Source organism: Phyllosticta citribraziliensis (genome assembly GCF_038025025.1).
Source record: "Phyllosticta citribraziliensis strain CPC 17464 chromosome Unknown J3D65scaffold_6, whole genome shotgun sequence".
NCBI classification, from domain to species: Eukaryota; Fungi; Ascomycota; class Dothideomycetes; order Botryosphaeriales; family Phyllostictaceae; genus Phyllosticta; species Phyllosticta citribraziliensis.
In genome coordinates, this window is record NW_027117343.1 from 1,659,668 (window position 1) to 1,674,177 (window position 14,510).

Sequence of the window (14,510 nt, forward strand, 5' to 3'; positions counted from 1 at the left end):
TAGTCTCACGGCCCGCTGTCAACACCAGATTCACCCTCCACTCGCCTCGGCCTCACTGCTGCACCGCGAACAAACGACTGTCGACCCTCGCCCCGTCCCGCTCTCCTACGGGCTGAAGAGCGCCTTCTTCCCTGACTCGCGCCCCGGTCGTGCCGCATTCCTCGCGCGCGTCACCAGGGTCCCCCCTCGTTCGCCCTCCAACCAGTCAACCGCATCGCTCGCGCGAAGACCAATGTCTGGCCCCGATCTTTACTCTTGAGCCTTCTCCTCCTCTCCCACTCCGATTCCGAGCTCGCTGGCTGTCCATCCGCCATGTCGGGCCCCTATCGCTTTCCCCCAGAGCGTGTCACGTCGCCACTGTTAGTCCAGGTCGCAAACGAATGCCTTCAAACACAATACTGACCTGCCCTCAGAGACCAGCGGCCCGTGAATCTGTTCCCCTCGGGACAACCGCCCAACTTCAAGACCAACCTAAACCGCAACAAGACCAAAAAATGGGTCGAGGCCAAGCCCTACAGCTACGACGGTGACGACTGGGGCGACTATGACGAGGACGATGAATACGGCGTGTCCGAGCAAGCCTCCAAGGCTCCCCAGGCTCCAACCGGCCTGAGACAAAGAGGGCAGAGCATTGAAAAGGGCTCTCGCAGCTTCACGGATCCACAGCCGGGAGTGGAGCGCCGGAACTCGTTCGACTACGGCGATGACAAGCGGGCATTTTCGTCTTCCATGGGCCCAATGGATGCGCTGCCACCGATTGATACTTCTGTACAGGGTGGAAAAGCGGGATCAAATGTAAGCCCAAACAAGGCCCCAACGTATTCCCACCAAGGCGCCCCTCGCTGTTCTAGAGAACCCGCATCGGCTCATGGTCGAGGGTCAATCTTGAGCTGGGGCGCAACCTCCGTGACGAGCGACTAATCGGCCTTTCAGGACCCTCACACGCGTCGTGACTTTGAACACTCGGCACTTCCTCCTCCCTTGCAGATGCGCACCGCTACAGCTCCCACGAGCGCGCCCGACACTCCCCTTGGTCACCGTCCCAGAACCAGCAGCCTCGCTCCCGACACCGCCATGCCGTCCGCCGTCTCTCAGGACTCGACTCCAATCTCCGAGCGTCAGCGCGCACCCAGCAACCCGAACAAGCCTCTTTCCTTTGTTCGCCCAGCCGATATATACAAGCGCGCGGTGGAGGGGGGAGTGGAAACAAAGAGCCCGGTCGAAGCGAAGCCACAGCACGAGCACCTGCCGGGCTTCGAGATCACCAAACCACCGGGACAGCCCGCCAGCGGCTCTGGAGGTGGGGTCATCAGTCCTTCCCTGCCACCTCTCCACTCTGGCTCCACTTTCGGGGACGAGTTTTGGGATTCTACTCAAGGATTGGCCAAGTCTGGAGGTGAATCTGCGCAACCAGAGCTGCAGCACCAGCCGTCTTCGGGATTCCGCTCTGCCGTCCGCGCTGCTTTTGAGAGAAAGGACGACAATTCCGTGCCGCCCACGCCCGTCTCCAAATCGAATTCTCTCTCGACGTCTGGATGCAACGTCTCGAGGAGCAACACGGACAGCACTGCTGGGATTAGTCCAATCATGAGCGGGGTGCCGGGTAGTGGGCTGCCAAGTTTGAGGACAGACACGTCGACCCCTGCAATTGCAGAAGAGCCCAGCCCTAGCCCGCGCTCTGCATCTGGCACAATCCAACCCTTTGACCCATCGCAAAAGCCATCGACCTCGCATTCCAGGAACCCATCTGGCGGCACCTTGCCTGGCGCCAGCACCCCAACGGGCCGACCTAGCTCCAACCACAGTCCCGCAAGGTCGCCAGCCATTGAGCCAGCCAGGCCCGTCGCAGCTCCAGCCGTGGCCGAAATGTCTGCCGACTATGGCGCGCGCGAGGTTGATCTCGCATCGCCGCCCTCAAAGAGCAGCAAGTCCAACTCTGGCCTGGAAGAGCTCCAGGCGCAGGCGTCTTTCTTGGACTCTCATCGGAGCCCAGGTCCCGACTCGCCGGAGCGCTCATCACCCATCTCGCGGTCCGAGTCCCCGACCAAGGGCAGGGTCCGCGACCTTGCAGGAAAGCTCAACGAACAACTCGCCGATTCGAGGCGCAACTCGACCCACTCCATCTCATCTCAAAAGAGCCACGACTCTGGCAAAAAGTCCTCTCGACCCTCGTCGCCAACCAAGAGTGCCGAGCGACCGCAGGCCGAAAGGGAAATCAGTTTCAGGCCCAAGATTCCGGGAACCTGGGAGTCTTACAACTCCACCCCAGGCCAGAGCTCACCCGAAAAGGAAAAGCTAGAGCCGCCAATGAAACTCTCTAGGGAAACGACGGCTGAAAGTTTTGACATTGCCCCCACCACCGCGAAGCAGCAGCTAGACTACAAAGAGCCTGTTGATCCAATCAAGAACCCGACCGCCGCGCTTGCTGCGACAGGTGCTGCACTCGGCGAATCCATCAGGTCCGCGCTTTCACCAGGCGAACGCTCGGCTGAATCGTCTTCCGAAGACTTGACCAAGGCAGAGGATGATCGACAGGCACGGGCGGTTGGTGACGTTTGGTTGCGCCCGCTGCAGGTTGACAGGACCAACACTTCCACCACCGAAGCGACATCAAAGGACAGTCACTTGGGCGACTCGCCCGTCGATGCACCTCTTCCGCTCAGGTCGTCTCGAAGCCCTTCTACTCAACCCGAAGCCAGGACTCCTCTTCCCCGCAGCAAGACAATCAAGGACGTGGAAAGCGAAGCGTTGGAGCAGGAGATTATGAAGCGATTGAGCAACCCAAGCCTTGGAAGCTTGAATGTGGAACCTTTCAACCGTGCGGGCTCGGGCCTTTCCCAGAACTGGACCAGCGGTGAAGATGATGTACAGTCCCTGAAGACTGGCCTTTCCGTCCACGATGCGACCATCCGGCCCGTCGAGCCGTCCCCATTCTCATCGCCAGAGAGAGACGACCCCGGCAGACCCAACTTGATGAAGCGTTTTAGCTGGGAGCAATCCAGCGCTGGAAACAGCACCGCCCAGCAAACGCCGTCGAAGCTGTTGGACAGCCGAGAGAACCTCGCCGACGGCCTCCAGCTGGTCAACCCTGAGCCAGAATCGTCCCCATCACCTGAGCCGGTGGAGTTGGCGGCCCCTGCAGCTCCCAATCAACCACTTGACGCCGATGCGTGGCGTGCACAGTCCACCGCCGTCGATCCCGCCGCAACCTTGGGCGAACGTTCGACTTCGGTTTCCCAAACGCTGGCATCGACTGAGCAGTCGCGAATTCCGCTGTTTCGCGAGATTCTTGCTCTCAAGTCGTCCCACGAACGCATCTCCAAGTTCAACCAGACGCGCGAATCTTTTGCCAGCATGGACACGGGCCTCAGAGCCTGGGTCGCAATGACGCTGGAGAAGAAGCCCGAGCACGCTGAGCTGGCGGATTTGCCGAGGAACCCACCCAAACCCATGTCGGCCAACTCGGGCAGCATCCGCGGTCATAAGCACGGCGCCTCGCTCTCCCACATTGCCACCGGCCTGCGCAAGACCAGCCAGACTGCCACTTCCGAGTCTGCAACCACTGGAGCTCACCCTGGGGCCAGCGGCGCAGCAGGCTCAAGTGCGTCAGCCTCTGCGAACCGGGAGAGGATGCAGGCCAAGGGCAAGGACCTCCTCAAGGGCGCCGGTGTCCTCGGTGGAAAGGGCATGAAGGAGGCCAAGGGCTTGTTCGCCAAGGGACGAAGCCGATTCGGGAGAAACGAGAGCAAGGTAGATTGAGAATTTCCTTTTCTTCTCCCCTTTTCCCTATACCCTTATTTCCCTTGCGGTTGCTTTCTTCGCTCGGCGAGTTCAATCGATGGCGGTGGCATATGTACCCTTTTGGTTTTTGACACGGCCTATGATATCTTCCCTTTGCCGTTGAACACGGTCTAGCAAAAGCAACATCGTGTCGCTCGGCGGTCTTTTCCAGCCCTCCTGTATTGTGTACTCTGTAGTTCCTAATCTTACTGGTTTTTGTCCGCCACCACATCGATTGTACGCGCTGCTCTGATGGAACATGAGTGTTGATGTATTCTGTGTGCAAGCAGGCCCAACGCAGCGCGAGTAATGACGCTCCCTACACTGCCAGCCGGAGAAGCTCGCTATTCTCATCCAGTGCCTTGCCATCGCGCCCTGTATCGTCGCACAGCCCCTTGCCTCCGGTGGTTGGCAGCAGTGAGTCGATTGCGAATGGCGACCAGGAGACCCCGCTCTCGAACGATGAGAAACAAGACAAGAAGCGGAAACGATTTTCAGCTGCCTTTAGCCGAATCGCCCATGGACGAAGCGGAAGCAGACCTGCCAGCATGTTTGTCGAAGGCCCCACGGTTGACAAGGGCAAACGAGTCGCATCACCGTTGCCGCCTGTCGAAGATGTGCAAGTACGGCCTTTTAGCGTTGCATTGGATGGTTTGACCCAGGACCCCTTGGCCAATGATACTCAGCACCAAGACGAAAAGGAAGAAAGCGTGGACAAAAGCAAAGGCAAACGGCCCATAGCTGAGCCGGAGAATGGTTTGGACAGCGTTTTGAACGGCGATCCAAAACTTCCGGCAGCTAGTCCTAGCCCACCTGAAGCAGACCGCGCCCGCTCCCTTTCGAGCATGGACTCTGAAGAAGACCCTTTTGCGCGCCTCCCCTCCCGACCCATCAGCGTTCGCGATAAAAGTCGCAGCCGTGGTGCCTCGGCCTATACTTCACCAGCTGCTTCGCGCCCAGTCAGCGGCGGCGCATTCGTTCCCCCCGAGGAGTGGGACACGCTTCCAACGCTCTGGACTGGCGGTCGTGGAACACCAAACGAGCGCACTCCTCAAACTGACCGACACATGTTGCCCAGTCAGAGGAGCTTGGAGCGTTTGAGGCGCAACTCCAGTCCCCAGGTTCTGCAAAATCTCAGGTCATCCAGCCTCTTGTCTAGCAAGCGGAGCCTTGCTGAGCTTCCTGAAACCCCGGAGCGAGAGCCAAGCGACCAGCTGATTGAGCGCCTCGGTGTGCTACCAAGTCCCAGCATCGAGCCCATGAATTGGCCAGAGGAGAAACAGCGGCGAAAGACGGTCGGGGCTGACCAGCGACTCGAAAGGGTGGTGGAGAGCGTCGTTCGTCACAGTGCGTCGCTCAGTTCGAGGGAGCTCAAGGGCGAAAAGGTTACCAGAAAGCCCTCGAAGCTACAGGATGTCGATAGCGAGGTGCCCGCCCTCCAGCCTGGGTTCCAGGAGGAGAAACCAAGGCCGTCTTTTGTGAGAGATAGGCGCTCTACCCCGTCGCTGAGAGCAGCTCCATCCAGAGGCTCCATTCGCACGCGGGGTTCCAAAGCGTCGATTTCGTCGCTGCTGCCCATTCCTTTGGACGAGGTTGCCCGCCGGAGCATGGCCAGAGAAGAGGGGGAGGGGGCCGAGGATGCAGCCGAAGTTGCCAAAAACGGCAAAATGGCCGAAGAATTGATCAATGAGCGAGAACCACCCGCCAAGATTGTTGAAGAAAAGACGGTCTCTCCGGTGAGATCGGTAGACTCTTCTGCACCCGACACTTCGGCCGGAGCACCACTGTCTCCAGGTCTTTCATTCCACACTGCTGCATCTGAGCGCGAGGAAGAACCCTTTGAGTTGCAGCCAGAGAAGGAGCCGGTCGGTCAAGAGGAAAAAGAACGCGCAGCCAGCCCAAGCAAAAAGGTCTCCCTGGTCATGGACGAGACTCCAACGTCTGGCCCTTCCCCGCAACCAGACCAGGGCGAATGGCTCGTCCCACGCACTCGCAAGCTGCGCAACGACCCTCGCCTAGGTTCTCATGTCACGTCTCCTGTACCGGGATTGGTTGACGCTAGCAGCCATGCGCGATTCCAAAAGTCGGCGCCGGGTGTTGTCGAATACAGAGCCTCGCAGGGCGACCCACCAATGCCGCAGAGGTTCATGTCACCGCCTCCAGGACTGGTAGAATATGGCACACAACAAGGCCGTCGTGGTGCGCCACAAGCTTTTCAGCCGTTTATCGAAGATCGCTCTTCAACAACGCAGGAGATTGCCAAGGAGTTTGATCCTAGAGCGTACACTCCAGAGTTCACCCTGCCTGGCGTCGGTCCACCTGATTTTAGTCGGTCTGACACTAAGCGCAAGTCGTTCCTCGGCGTTGGCCTCCCAGGAAGTAAACACTCGACACCACCCAGTGGATCCTCGGCCGAGCGCATCAACGAGCGCATCAACCCGCGGGATCTGGATCTTGTGCAACGCAAGTTCTCGTACCAATCCAGCAACGACGAGAGACAAGAAGTCGATGCTCCGCCTCCTGTAAGGCGCGGATCCAGAGGATTCTTGCCCTTTAGGAGGACTTCGGTTGCAAATGACTCGACGATAGAATCGCCAACCACATCACGCTCTGGCTCTGGATTTGGGGCAGCGGTTGCAAGCCTTGCTCCTCCTCCCGCAGCCAGTCCGACGCCCATGAGCGGACCGTCAGTGGGCCCCAGCCCGAACAAGAAGGGCCGCAATGTGCTCCAGCGGAACCATTCAGTGGCAGTCACACCTTCGCCGGAACCCAAGGAAAAGACCAAGAGGCGCGGATCCATCTTTGGGAGTCTGTTTGGTCGCTCCGCATCAACTTCCCAGGCAAAGGAAAAGGGTGAAAAGAAGCCGCGTAGGGCGGAAGGAAAGCGTCTGTCCAAGATGCCAGCCGTGACGGAGACGAGAATTGATGAGCCTTCGGTCGATGGCGTGATGGCAAGCCAGGGACAGCCGTACGAAGCGATTCCCGAGATTCCATTGCATCTCAAGCCGAGCGGTGAATCGCCATCTCGCATCTACTACAAGGAGCCGTCTCTTCCCAATGTCAATCCCACTGACCTCCATCGACACAAAGGTCTCAAGACGCCGCCGCCGCCGCAAAATTACTACATTCCCTCTGGCCCTGAGAACCAACCACCAGTTGACGCGGGAAATCACGTTCCTCAGCCGCCTCGAAGCCGCTATTACCAGCCTCAAGGCCCTTTGAGTCAAACGACGCCTCCACTACCGCAGCCTGGTCTTACGAACGGTCCCATTGTCGCACCCACTCAGCCTTATATCGCCCGCCAAAACACACTTCCCGAATTCAGCAACTTTGCGGGAATGCACGCGTCGCCGCCAGACACTCGGATTGCATCACCTCCTGCGCGAGAATGGTCCAGAAGTCGCGGCCCCGATCCCGCACTTCCGATGATCAGCTACATGCCGTCGAGACCAAACTCGGCAGGGGGGCAGGGCTTCTCTAGGCCGCAAAGCGAGACGCCGCCTATCCCACGTCCCGACCCGTTCACTGCGCAGCGCATCTTTTATGAGCAGCAGAAGAAGCAGCAGCAGCAGCAGGTTGATCAAGAAGGTGCCAGCAGGAATGGCAGCATTAATGAAGCTACGCATTATGTGCCCGGCCCGCCTACGCACGATAATACTTCCATGCAGCACTATGCACCAACTCCTCCGCCGCCAGAAATGCCTCCACAGCAGCAACGTCCTTACCAGCTCCAGCTCCCGCCAAACCCTGTTCCAGAGAGATCTCGCTCCAATCCTCGCTTTGAGCCAGCTGATTCGTTCCGACCAACACCGCGTCCCGAACCTCGGTGGCGCGAAGCGTCTCCGCAAGAGATACAACAGTTCCAGCAAAAGCAGATGCAACCTCGTCTCTCATCGGAGCGCCAGTACGAAACGCCATTCTACGCACCTGCTCGACCGTCTTCGCGCGGCGGGCCCATGAGCTGGGCAGCAGACCCGTACCACCGCCGCGGCTCCGCTCCACCCATTGCGTACGCGCCGCCACCCCCTCACAACGGCCCACCGCCACCGCAAATGCATCTCCCACAGCCGGCGCGCAGCTACACGGATCAAGTCATCTACCAGACGTATGGCAACGGGATGGCGCCGCCGCAGAATCGACGACGTTCGTCCAGCGGCCACCGTCCCGGGCCCGAGACATACGTGCCGTATCGCGGCAGCGCCGTGTACGACTTTACCGACGACGACGCGACATACAATGATGGCAACTTTGACAACAAGCGCGACAGCCGGGGCCGGTGGCCGGGATTCGCCAACGCCGAGGCTCAGGCGCAGGCGGAGGCGTATGCGGACGCGCGCGTGTCGGCGGTCCGCGCCCAGAGCAGGAGCCGCAGCCGCAGCGCCAGCCAAAGCCGTGGAAGCCGAAGTCGCAGCCGCGGCAGGGCCACCGGTGGCAGCAGCGCAGCCAGGCCTCGCGGGCTGAGCCAGGGCAGTGCCCCGAACGGTACTACTGAGGGGAGGAAGAGCCTTGGACAGGCCGAAGAGCCCGTCCCTATGCTTGCGAGCAGCTATCCCGGCATGGAGTGGCATCCCGGTGCTGGATGGGATGGCCAGTGAGTCCTCTCCTTCGACTTTTTCTTCGCATCCGCCTTTAATACGCGACACTCTGCACCTTTTTCTAGCGCTGGAACTGCGTGGCGGCGTTGATCGCTCGCCCGCACGAGAAGCGCCTAGTCTGTTTAATCATCTTCCCTCTCTCCTCCTGGTCGAGATACCCTTCTGGCCACCATCGTGTTTATTCGTACAGCACTTTCCCTTTTTCTAGATTCTTGGGCACTCTGTTCATGACTGGACGCGGTCACTTGGTCTCTCTTGTTGGCAACATAGCGACGGCCGGCTGTGCATCTAGCGCTTTCCAGTTCGTTTGTGGTTCATTTCGGGTTTCTCTTTTCTTGTTTTTGGTTTTTGGTTTTCTGTTTGAATTCATCATCGACTTGCACAGACTCATCAGCGAGCACAGCAGCACAGCACAGCACAGCACAGCACAGCACTAGTTTTGTAATGACTATAGATTGTGGAGTAGGGCGTTTAGTTTGTCCATAGCAACCGAACTGACAGAATGAATGTATAATGCCGATGATCGGCCCACATTCGGACCGAGAGCGCGATGCAGACTAGCGGCCCTCCGCCCCCAGACGCCAACGCGGGGAAATTTTGATTTTGCGGGGACACAAAGACTTCACCACCTCCTCACCGCAGTCGCCAAGGTCGCTCGCGAAGGACAGAGACTGCGACAGACTCGTCAAGACTGGCCTGGAAACTGACAGAGACACTCCAATTCAGCTCAACTGACTCTCTCCGCCATTGGTTCAGCTCCTCACCCCGCACATGGCCACCGTGCCTCACTGAATCCCCAATCATGGATGCCCCTCCGTCCCTGGTCCGGACTCTTGCCAAGATGACGCATCCACAGCATACGACATGACCGACTTTGGCTCTCCTCACCGAACCACTCTTGTCATGCCGCAGGTCATGCGGTGAAATCAAAATGCCGCCGCCCTTAAAAGCCAACCATCGCCAACGCCCTGTGCTCCCGCTCTCCTGTGCTCTGCGCCATTGGACCTGTTGGACTCAATTGTCAAAATGCTCTCTTCCCTCTTGCTGGCAGGCCTCGCCGCCTCCACCGCCTCCGCCTACATCACCAAGGACGGCGACGTCGTGATTCCCGGTGCCAGCTCCTACAATGGGCTCAATCTGGTCCCGCAGATGGGCTGGGACAACTGGAACGCCTTTGGCTGCGACGTGTCCGAGGAGCTGCTGCTCGAGACGGCCGACGCCATGGTCAAATTCGGCCTGCGCGACCTGGGCTACGACTACGTGGTGCTGGACGACTGCTGGAGCATTGGGCGCAACGCGTCGGGCTACCTCGTCCACGACCCGGTCAAGTTCCCCAACGGCATGAAGCACGTCGCCGACGCCATCCACGCCCTCGGCCTCAAGTTTGGCATGTACAGCTCCGCCGGCGTCTTCACCTGCGGCCGCTACCCGGGCAGCTTGGGCTACGAGCAAAAGGACGCGGACATCTTTGCGAGCTGGGGAGTTGACTACCTCAAGTACGTAAAAAAGAGAAAAGAAAAAACTGACTCGCCTTTTGCCTGCCCAATGATCCCTGTGCTAATCCGCGGCCTGTACCAGGTACGACAACTGCTACAACCAGGGCCAATCGGGAACGCCCCAAATTAGCTTCAACCGCTACAACGTCATGTCCAAGGCCCTCAACAACACCGGCCGCCCCATCGTGTACGCGCTGTGCAACTGGGGCAATGACGACCCGTACGACTGGGCCTACACCATCAGCAACAGCTACCGCATGAGCGGCGACATTTTTGACAGTTTCCAGCGGCCCGACGCGCGCTGCCCCTGCACCGAGACGCCCTGCACGTGGCCCGGCTACCACTGCTCGGTCATGAATATTCTTAATAAGATGGCGCCTATTGTGTCGCGCTCGCAGCCCGGCGCCTTTAACGACATGGACATGCTGGAAGTGGGCAACGGCGGGCAATCCGGTTTGTCCCCTCCTCTCCTCTCCCTCTCCAACCCCACCACCACATCTATCTAACTAACCCCCATCCAGACTCCGAATACATCGTGCACTTCTCCATGTGGGCCCTCCTCTCCTCGCCCCTCCTCATGGGCACAAACATCCCCACCCTCTCCCCCGCGCACCTCTCCATCCTCTCCAACCCGGCCGTCATCGCCCTCAACCAAGACCCCACCGGCACCGCCGCGACGCGCAAGTGGCGCGAGCTCGTCCCCGACGTCGACGACGACGGCCAGGGCGAAATCGCCCTGTGGACCCGCGTGCTGGACAACGGCGACACGGCCGTCGCGCTGCTCAACGCCGGCAACAGCTCGCGCACCATGCGCGCCTCCGCGCTGCACATCTTCCTCGACCAGGCCACCGCCGGCACGTACGTCCCCGCGCCCGAGCTGTCGACGCCGTACGACGTGTACGACCTGTGGGCAAACCGGATGAGCGACGATGAGGCGGCGGCCGTCATTGCGGGCAACGCGACGAGCATCGGTGCAAACAGCACGAGCGTCACGCGGTATAATGCGACGGCGCTCAGCTATGCGGAGGGCTTGGCGCAGGAGCATCCGGCGCTGTTAGGCAAGAAGGTTGGCCGGCTGGAGGCGGGGGGCGTTTGGGAGGCGGAGGTGGATAGGCATAGTGTGGGGTTGTTTAGGCTGCGTAATGCGACGCAGGCGGGGTTGCGGAAGAGGGATGAGTTGTAGTGTTGAGGGCATGTCCTTCTGTCGTCTGTCTATAGATGCGTTGGTCAGTCGGTCAATCGGTTGACCCCAGATAAAACACATCAGTCCCGCCATGTAGTCCACGGACCACGAACTCTACTCACCCTACCTCTCTAAGAGAGACCACCGCTACTCTGTATCCATATAAACCAACTGAACTGCCTCTAAAACACCTAACTACTACCCCGTATATATTCTACCTTCTCTCCCTCCTCTGGCTGCCCCTACATCTTTCTTCCTCTTATCTTCTCCTTTTGCCTGGATACTTAGCACATGCCCATGTGACTTTCCTCCTAATCTATTATTTACTATAGAAGTACTTAGGAGTAGAATGAATAACAATAAGCCTATACTTAGGTAGTTAATAGGTAGATATAACCCCCCTTCTCCTCTTTCCTCTTCTCCTCTTTTTCCCCTCCCTATTTCCTTTATCTGCCGCGTCGTACTTATTTCCAAAACTATGCTTAGTACAACTTTAGAATGAACACAAATTAAGCCGGCCCTAGTCTACTATCTTGTACTCTACATGCTGTGATGTTTTTCCAGAATACTTACACTATTTGGACTGAGCTTTTAAGCATCGTCTCATGGCACTGGTGATTTTTACCGCTGCTACTGCCGTTGCTCCTACCACTGCTGCTGAGAACATGCATCTACCTATTTCTGTGCTCTTCTTCTCCCTTCTCCCCTCTCCATCACGCAGACAGATGGACAACCGAGTAGAGTATAGGGGCCACTCACTCACGCACAGCGCTCATTCCGATTCGCTGGCTTTAGATATGCACCCGATGAGGCTGGCTGGCCGGCGGCGCTGACAGAACCATCATGGTGATCATCATCGTGATCGGTAACTGCTCATGCCTGCAATCAACTGCCAAGCTGCACTCTGCTTACATGTATATTGTGCATACGGAGCCTCTTCTTGAGGCTGACTTTGTACTCGCTCCTATATACAGTATTCACAGACGCCTGATCGGCCCCCACTATCGCCTTCCCCTCCTCCTACCCCTCCTCCCCGCATCATCATCAATCAGGTCAGTCATAGCAAAACCACTCACTACTTTTCCAAACCTAAAGAAAACCTCCCCATTTCACCCCTCCCCAACCCCTTATCCAAACAAACCACCTACCTTACCTTAGTACACATACTCCCATCCCATGGCTGCCTCCGCCTCCTCCTCATCCCAAAGCCCAACACTCGACGCCCTATGGCACAATACTACCCCCACGGCTCTAACGTGCTGCGTCTGCGACCGCGGCATCGAAGCATCAACGCAGCCCCTCGTCCGCACCTTTGCGCTGGAATCGTACATCATGAACAACTTCTCGCGAACCACCCTTCCAACCCCACCGCCCCGACCACCACCGCCACCCTCCCACAAAATCACCGTGCCAGAGCAAAACGACACCCTTCTCCTCTACGACCGACACGCCACATGCCTCTCCGGCGTCGCGTACGTCAGCGTGTCGCACGTGTGGCACAGCACGGTAGCAGCGGTGCAATACAGGCGGGGAGAACAAACAGACGGCGCCGTAGAAGAGGCGCGACGGCTGGCATACGCGCTGCCCATGGGCGTGTACCGCGGGCTCGCAGCAGCACACAAGAACGACTCCACGTCCCTCGAGCTGTGGCACGACTACATCAGCGTGCCGCAGTGGGCCGACGAGGCCAAACGAAAGATTCTGACGCAGATCCCGCGGATTTATGCTGGCGCGGCGTACACGCTGGTGCACCTGGACGACGTGGACAGCGCAGCACTGGCGCTGATGCGGCGGGGCGCGACAACGCGCGAGCGCCTGACGGGCATCGTGCGCGTGTGCAACGCGGCGTGGTTCAGCCGCATGTGGACGGCCATGGAGCTAGTGCAGAGCCCGCGGCAGCGCGTGATGCTGCGCGACGGTGTTATCGAGGACGCGGGGCACACCGTGTTTTTGGGGGAGATGGACAGGGCGTTTTTGAGAGAGGTGCGCGAGCAGGGCGATGGGGGCAAGATTGGCGCCATTGTCAACAGCATCGGGGCCGGCGGCCGGAATCTCGAGCCGTGGATGCTCGGCCAGCTGTGCCAGGTGCACCATGATCTCAAGGTGCGCGGGACAACCGAGTTTGCGCAGGCCTTTGTGCTGCTGTCGCGGCGGCGCTTGACGCAGGCGCGCGACTTTTTCTACGCGCTGTTGGGCATGGTGGCGGCAGACATCGAGGCGGAGAAGCTGCGCAACGATCCGCAGACGGCGTGCTTACAGATTGCAATGTCATGTGTGAGTCGCGGAGACTACAGTCCGCTGCTGATGATACCGGCGTCGGTGAGGGAGTCGGGGCATCCGCAGATCGAGCACGGCTTCAACGACGTCAACACCTGGGGACTGGACCGACCCGTCTTGCCGGCCAGCATCAAGAACGGAATCACCGTTCGGGGGAACAAGGTGCTGCTCAAGTGCGTCGAGATTGGGACTGTCCATTTTCTGCGCAGGTTCCGCTACGGCGAGCTCGCGGCCAGGGATCCGTCCGACATTCTGGGGTTTTCATACATTGCGCGACTGGCCTTGGATTTTACGGGGCCCGATATCGAAGCTTTTGTAGAGACGGTGGGTGGGCGTATCTACGGCCAGAATCCTCAAGCCATTTTCGACCGCCTGGCACGCAAGGATCGATATCAGCATCTCAAACACCTCCTCACTCTGCGATACAACATTCCGCTCGAAGACCCGTGGGGAGCACCAAATGCATGCTGGATTGCGGACGCAATGGGGCTCTCCACGACCGAACTGGGGGGAAATCCAGAGCTCACCCCGCTAAAATGGTCCTACCACCACGGCGGCACGATGCACATGGGAGCTTCTGGTGCCATTGTCGGCATCGCATGTCCTGCGTGTCATGGCCGTTTTCTGTTCCGTGTCGCTCCATACAAGCTCCTTTCCGAAACTCTCGGAGCTGTAGCGTACAGGATTCCCGGGTTGAAATACGCCCAGACGCGTTCCGATGGCATCGCAATTCTCGTCAAAGACGGACACATTGTCGGACGGATGATCTACGCCACGCCGGCCTGCGCGTGTCAAGAGGGCCGAGAGGTCGAGCTCGAGTTGCAAAAGCTGCCAGTCCCGGCACCAAACGAATACAAGTATGGGGGTTCGTGAAGAGTAGAAGATTTCATGCGTGAGTGTAGAACGACGGAAGAGACTGACCTTGTTCCTTGTTCGCTACATCTGCGCCCTAAAAATGTAGAGTGAAATGGGCCAAACAACGGGAATTGCCGACCGAAGGAGACTGCGAAAGCCATCGTGGATTTGTCCTGGAATTACATGCTGTATCAGTCCAATTGGGTTATCTTTGGTGGTGCTGTGGCTGTGCATCCGGCAGTTTTCTGCCAGCACACCAACAAGTGGAGTCCGGCCTGGCCTCGTGCAACTGACGATTTCTCGCCATGAATTTCTCGTTTCTTT

The 14,510-nt window shown here is 58.7% G+C and overlaps 4 protein-coding genes across 4 annotated transcripts; all 4 read left to right on the top strand.

Moving 5' to 3' along the window:
- Positions 1-312: 312 nt before the first annotated feature.
- On the top strand, positions 313-3,759 carry J3D65DRAFT_667991 (uncharacterized protein; the record flags this gene model as incomplete). Its single annotated transcript, XM_066803077.1, has 3 exons — positions 313-359; positions 414-795; positions 934-3,759. 3 exons carry the CDS (start codon positions 313-315, stop codon positions 3,757-3,759), a joined length of 3,255 nt encoding a protein of 1,084 aa, XP_066655478.1.
- A 111-nt stretch (positions 3,760-3,870) lies between these two features.
- J3D65DRAFT_377099 (uncharacterized protein) lies at positions 3,871-8,628 on the top strand. The gene has a single exon (XM_066795744.1). The coding sequence runs from the start codon at positions 4,050-4,052 to the stop codon at positions 8,373-8,375; it is 4,326 nt and encodes a 1,441-aa protein (XP_066655479.1). The 5' UTR covers positions 3,871-4,049; the 3' UTR covers positions 8,376-8,628.
- A 372-nt stretch (positions 8,629-9,000) lies between these two features.
- Positions 9,001-11,349, top strand: J3D65DRAFT_625185 (alpha-galactosidase). Its single transcript, XM_066800315.1, has 3 exons — positions 9,001-9,871; positions 9,954-10,324; positions 10,393-11,349. Exons 1-3 carry the CDS (start codon positions 9,402-9,404, stop codon positions 11,052-11,054), a joined length of 1,503 nt encoding a protein of 500 aa, XP_066655480.1. The 5' UTR covers positions 9,001-9,401; the 3' UTR covers positions 11,055-11,349.
- Positions 11,350-11,737: 388 nt separating this feature from the next.
- Positions 11,738-14,378, top strand: J3D65DRAFT_377217 (uncharacterized protein). Its single transcript, XM_066795748.1, has 2 exons — positions 11,738-12,106; positions 12,213-14,378. Exon 2 carries the CDS (start codon positions 12,231-12,233, stop codon positions 14,202-14,204), a length of 1,974 nt encoding a protein of 657 aa, XP_066655481.1. The 5' UTR covers positions 11,738-12,106; positions 12,213-12,230; the 3' UTR covers positions 14,205-14,378.
- Positions 14,379-14,510: the final 132 nt, after the last annotated feature.

Excerpts from the sequence above, each read along its gene's own strand:
- J3D65DRAFT_377099 (XM_066795744.1), top strand. The coding sequence starts at position 4,050 with ATGTATTCTGTGTGCAAGCAGGCCCAACGCAGCGCGAGTAATGACGCT.
- J3D65DRAFT_377217 (XM_066795748.1), top strand. The coding sequence starts at position 12,231 with ATGGCTGCCTCCGCCTCCTCCTCATCCCAAAGCCCAACACTCGACGCC.
- J3D65DRAFT_625185 (XM_066800315.1), top strand. The coding sequence starts at position 9,402 with ATGCTCTCTTCCCTCTTGCTGGCAGGCCTCGCCGCCTCCACCGCCTCC. Across the intron at positions 9,872-9,953 it reads TGGGGAGTTGACTACCTCAA|GTACGACAACTGCTACAACC; the intron begins GTACGTAAAAAA and ends GGCCTGTACCAG. Across the intron at positions 10,325-10,392 it reads GGGCAACGGCGGGCAATCCG|ACTCCGAATACATCGTGCAC; the intron begins GTTTGTCCCCTC and ends ACCCCCATCCAG.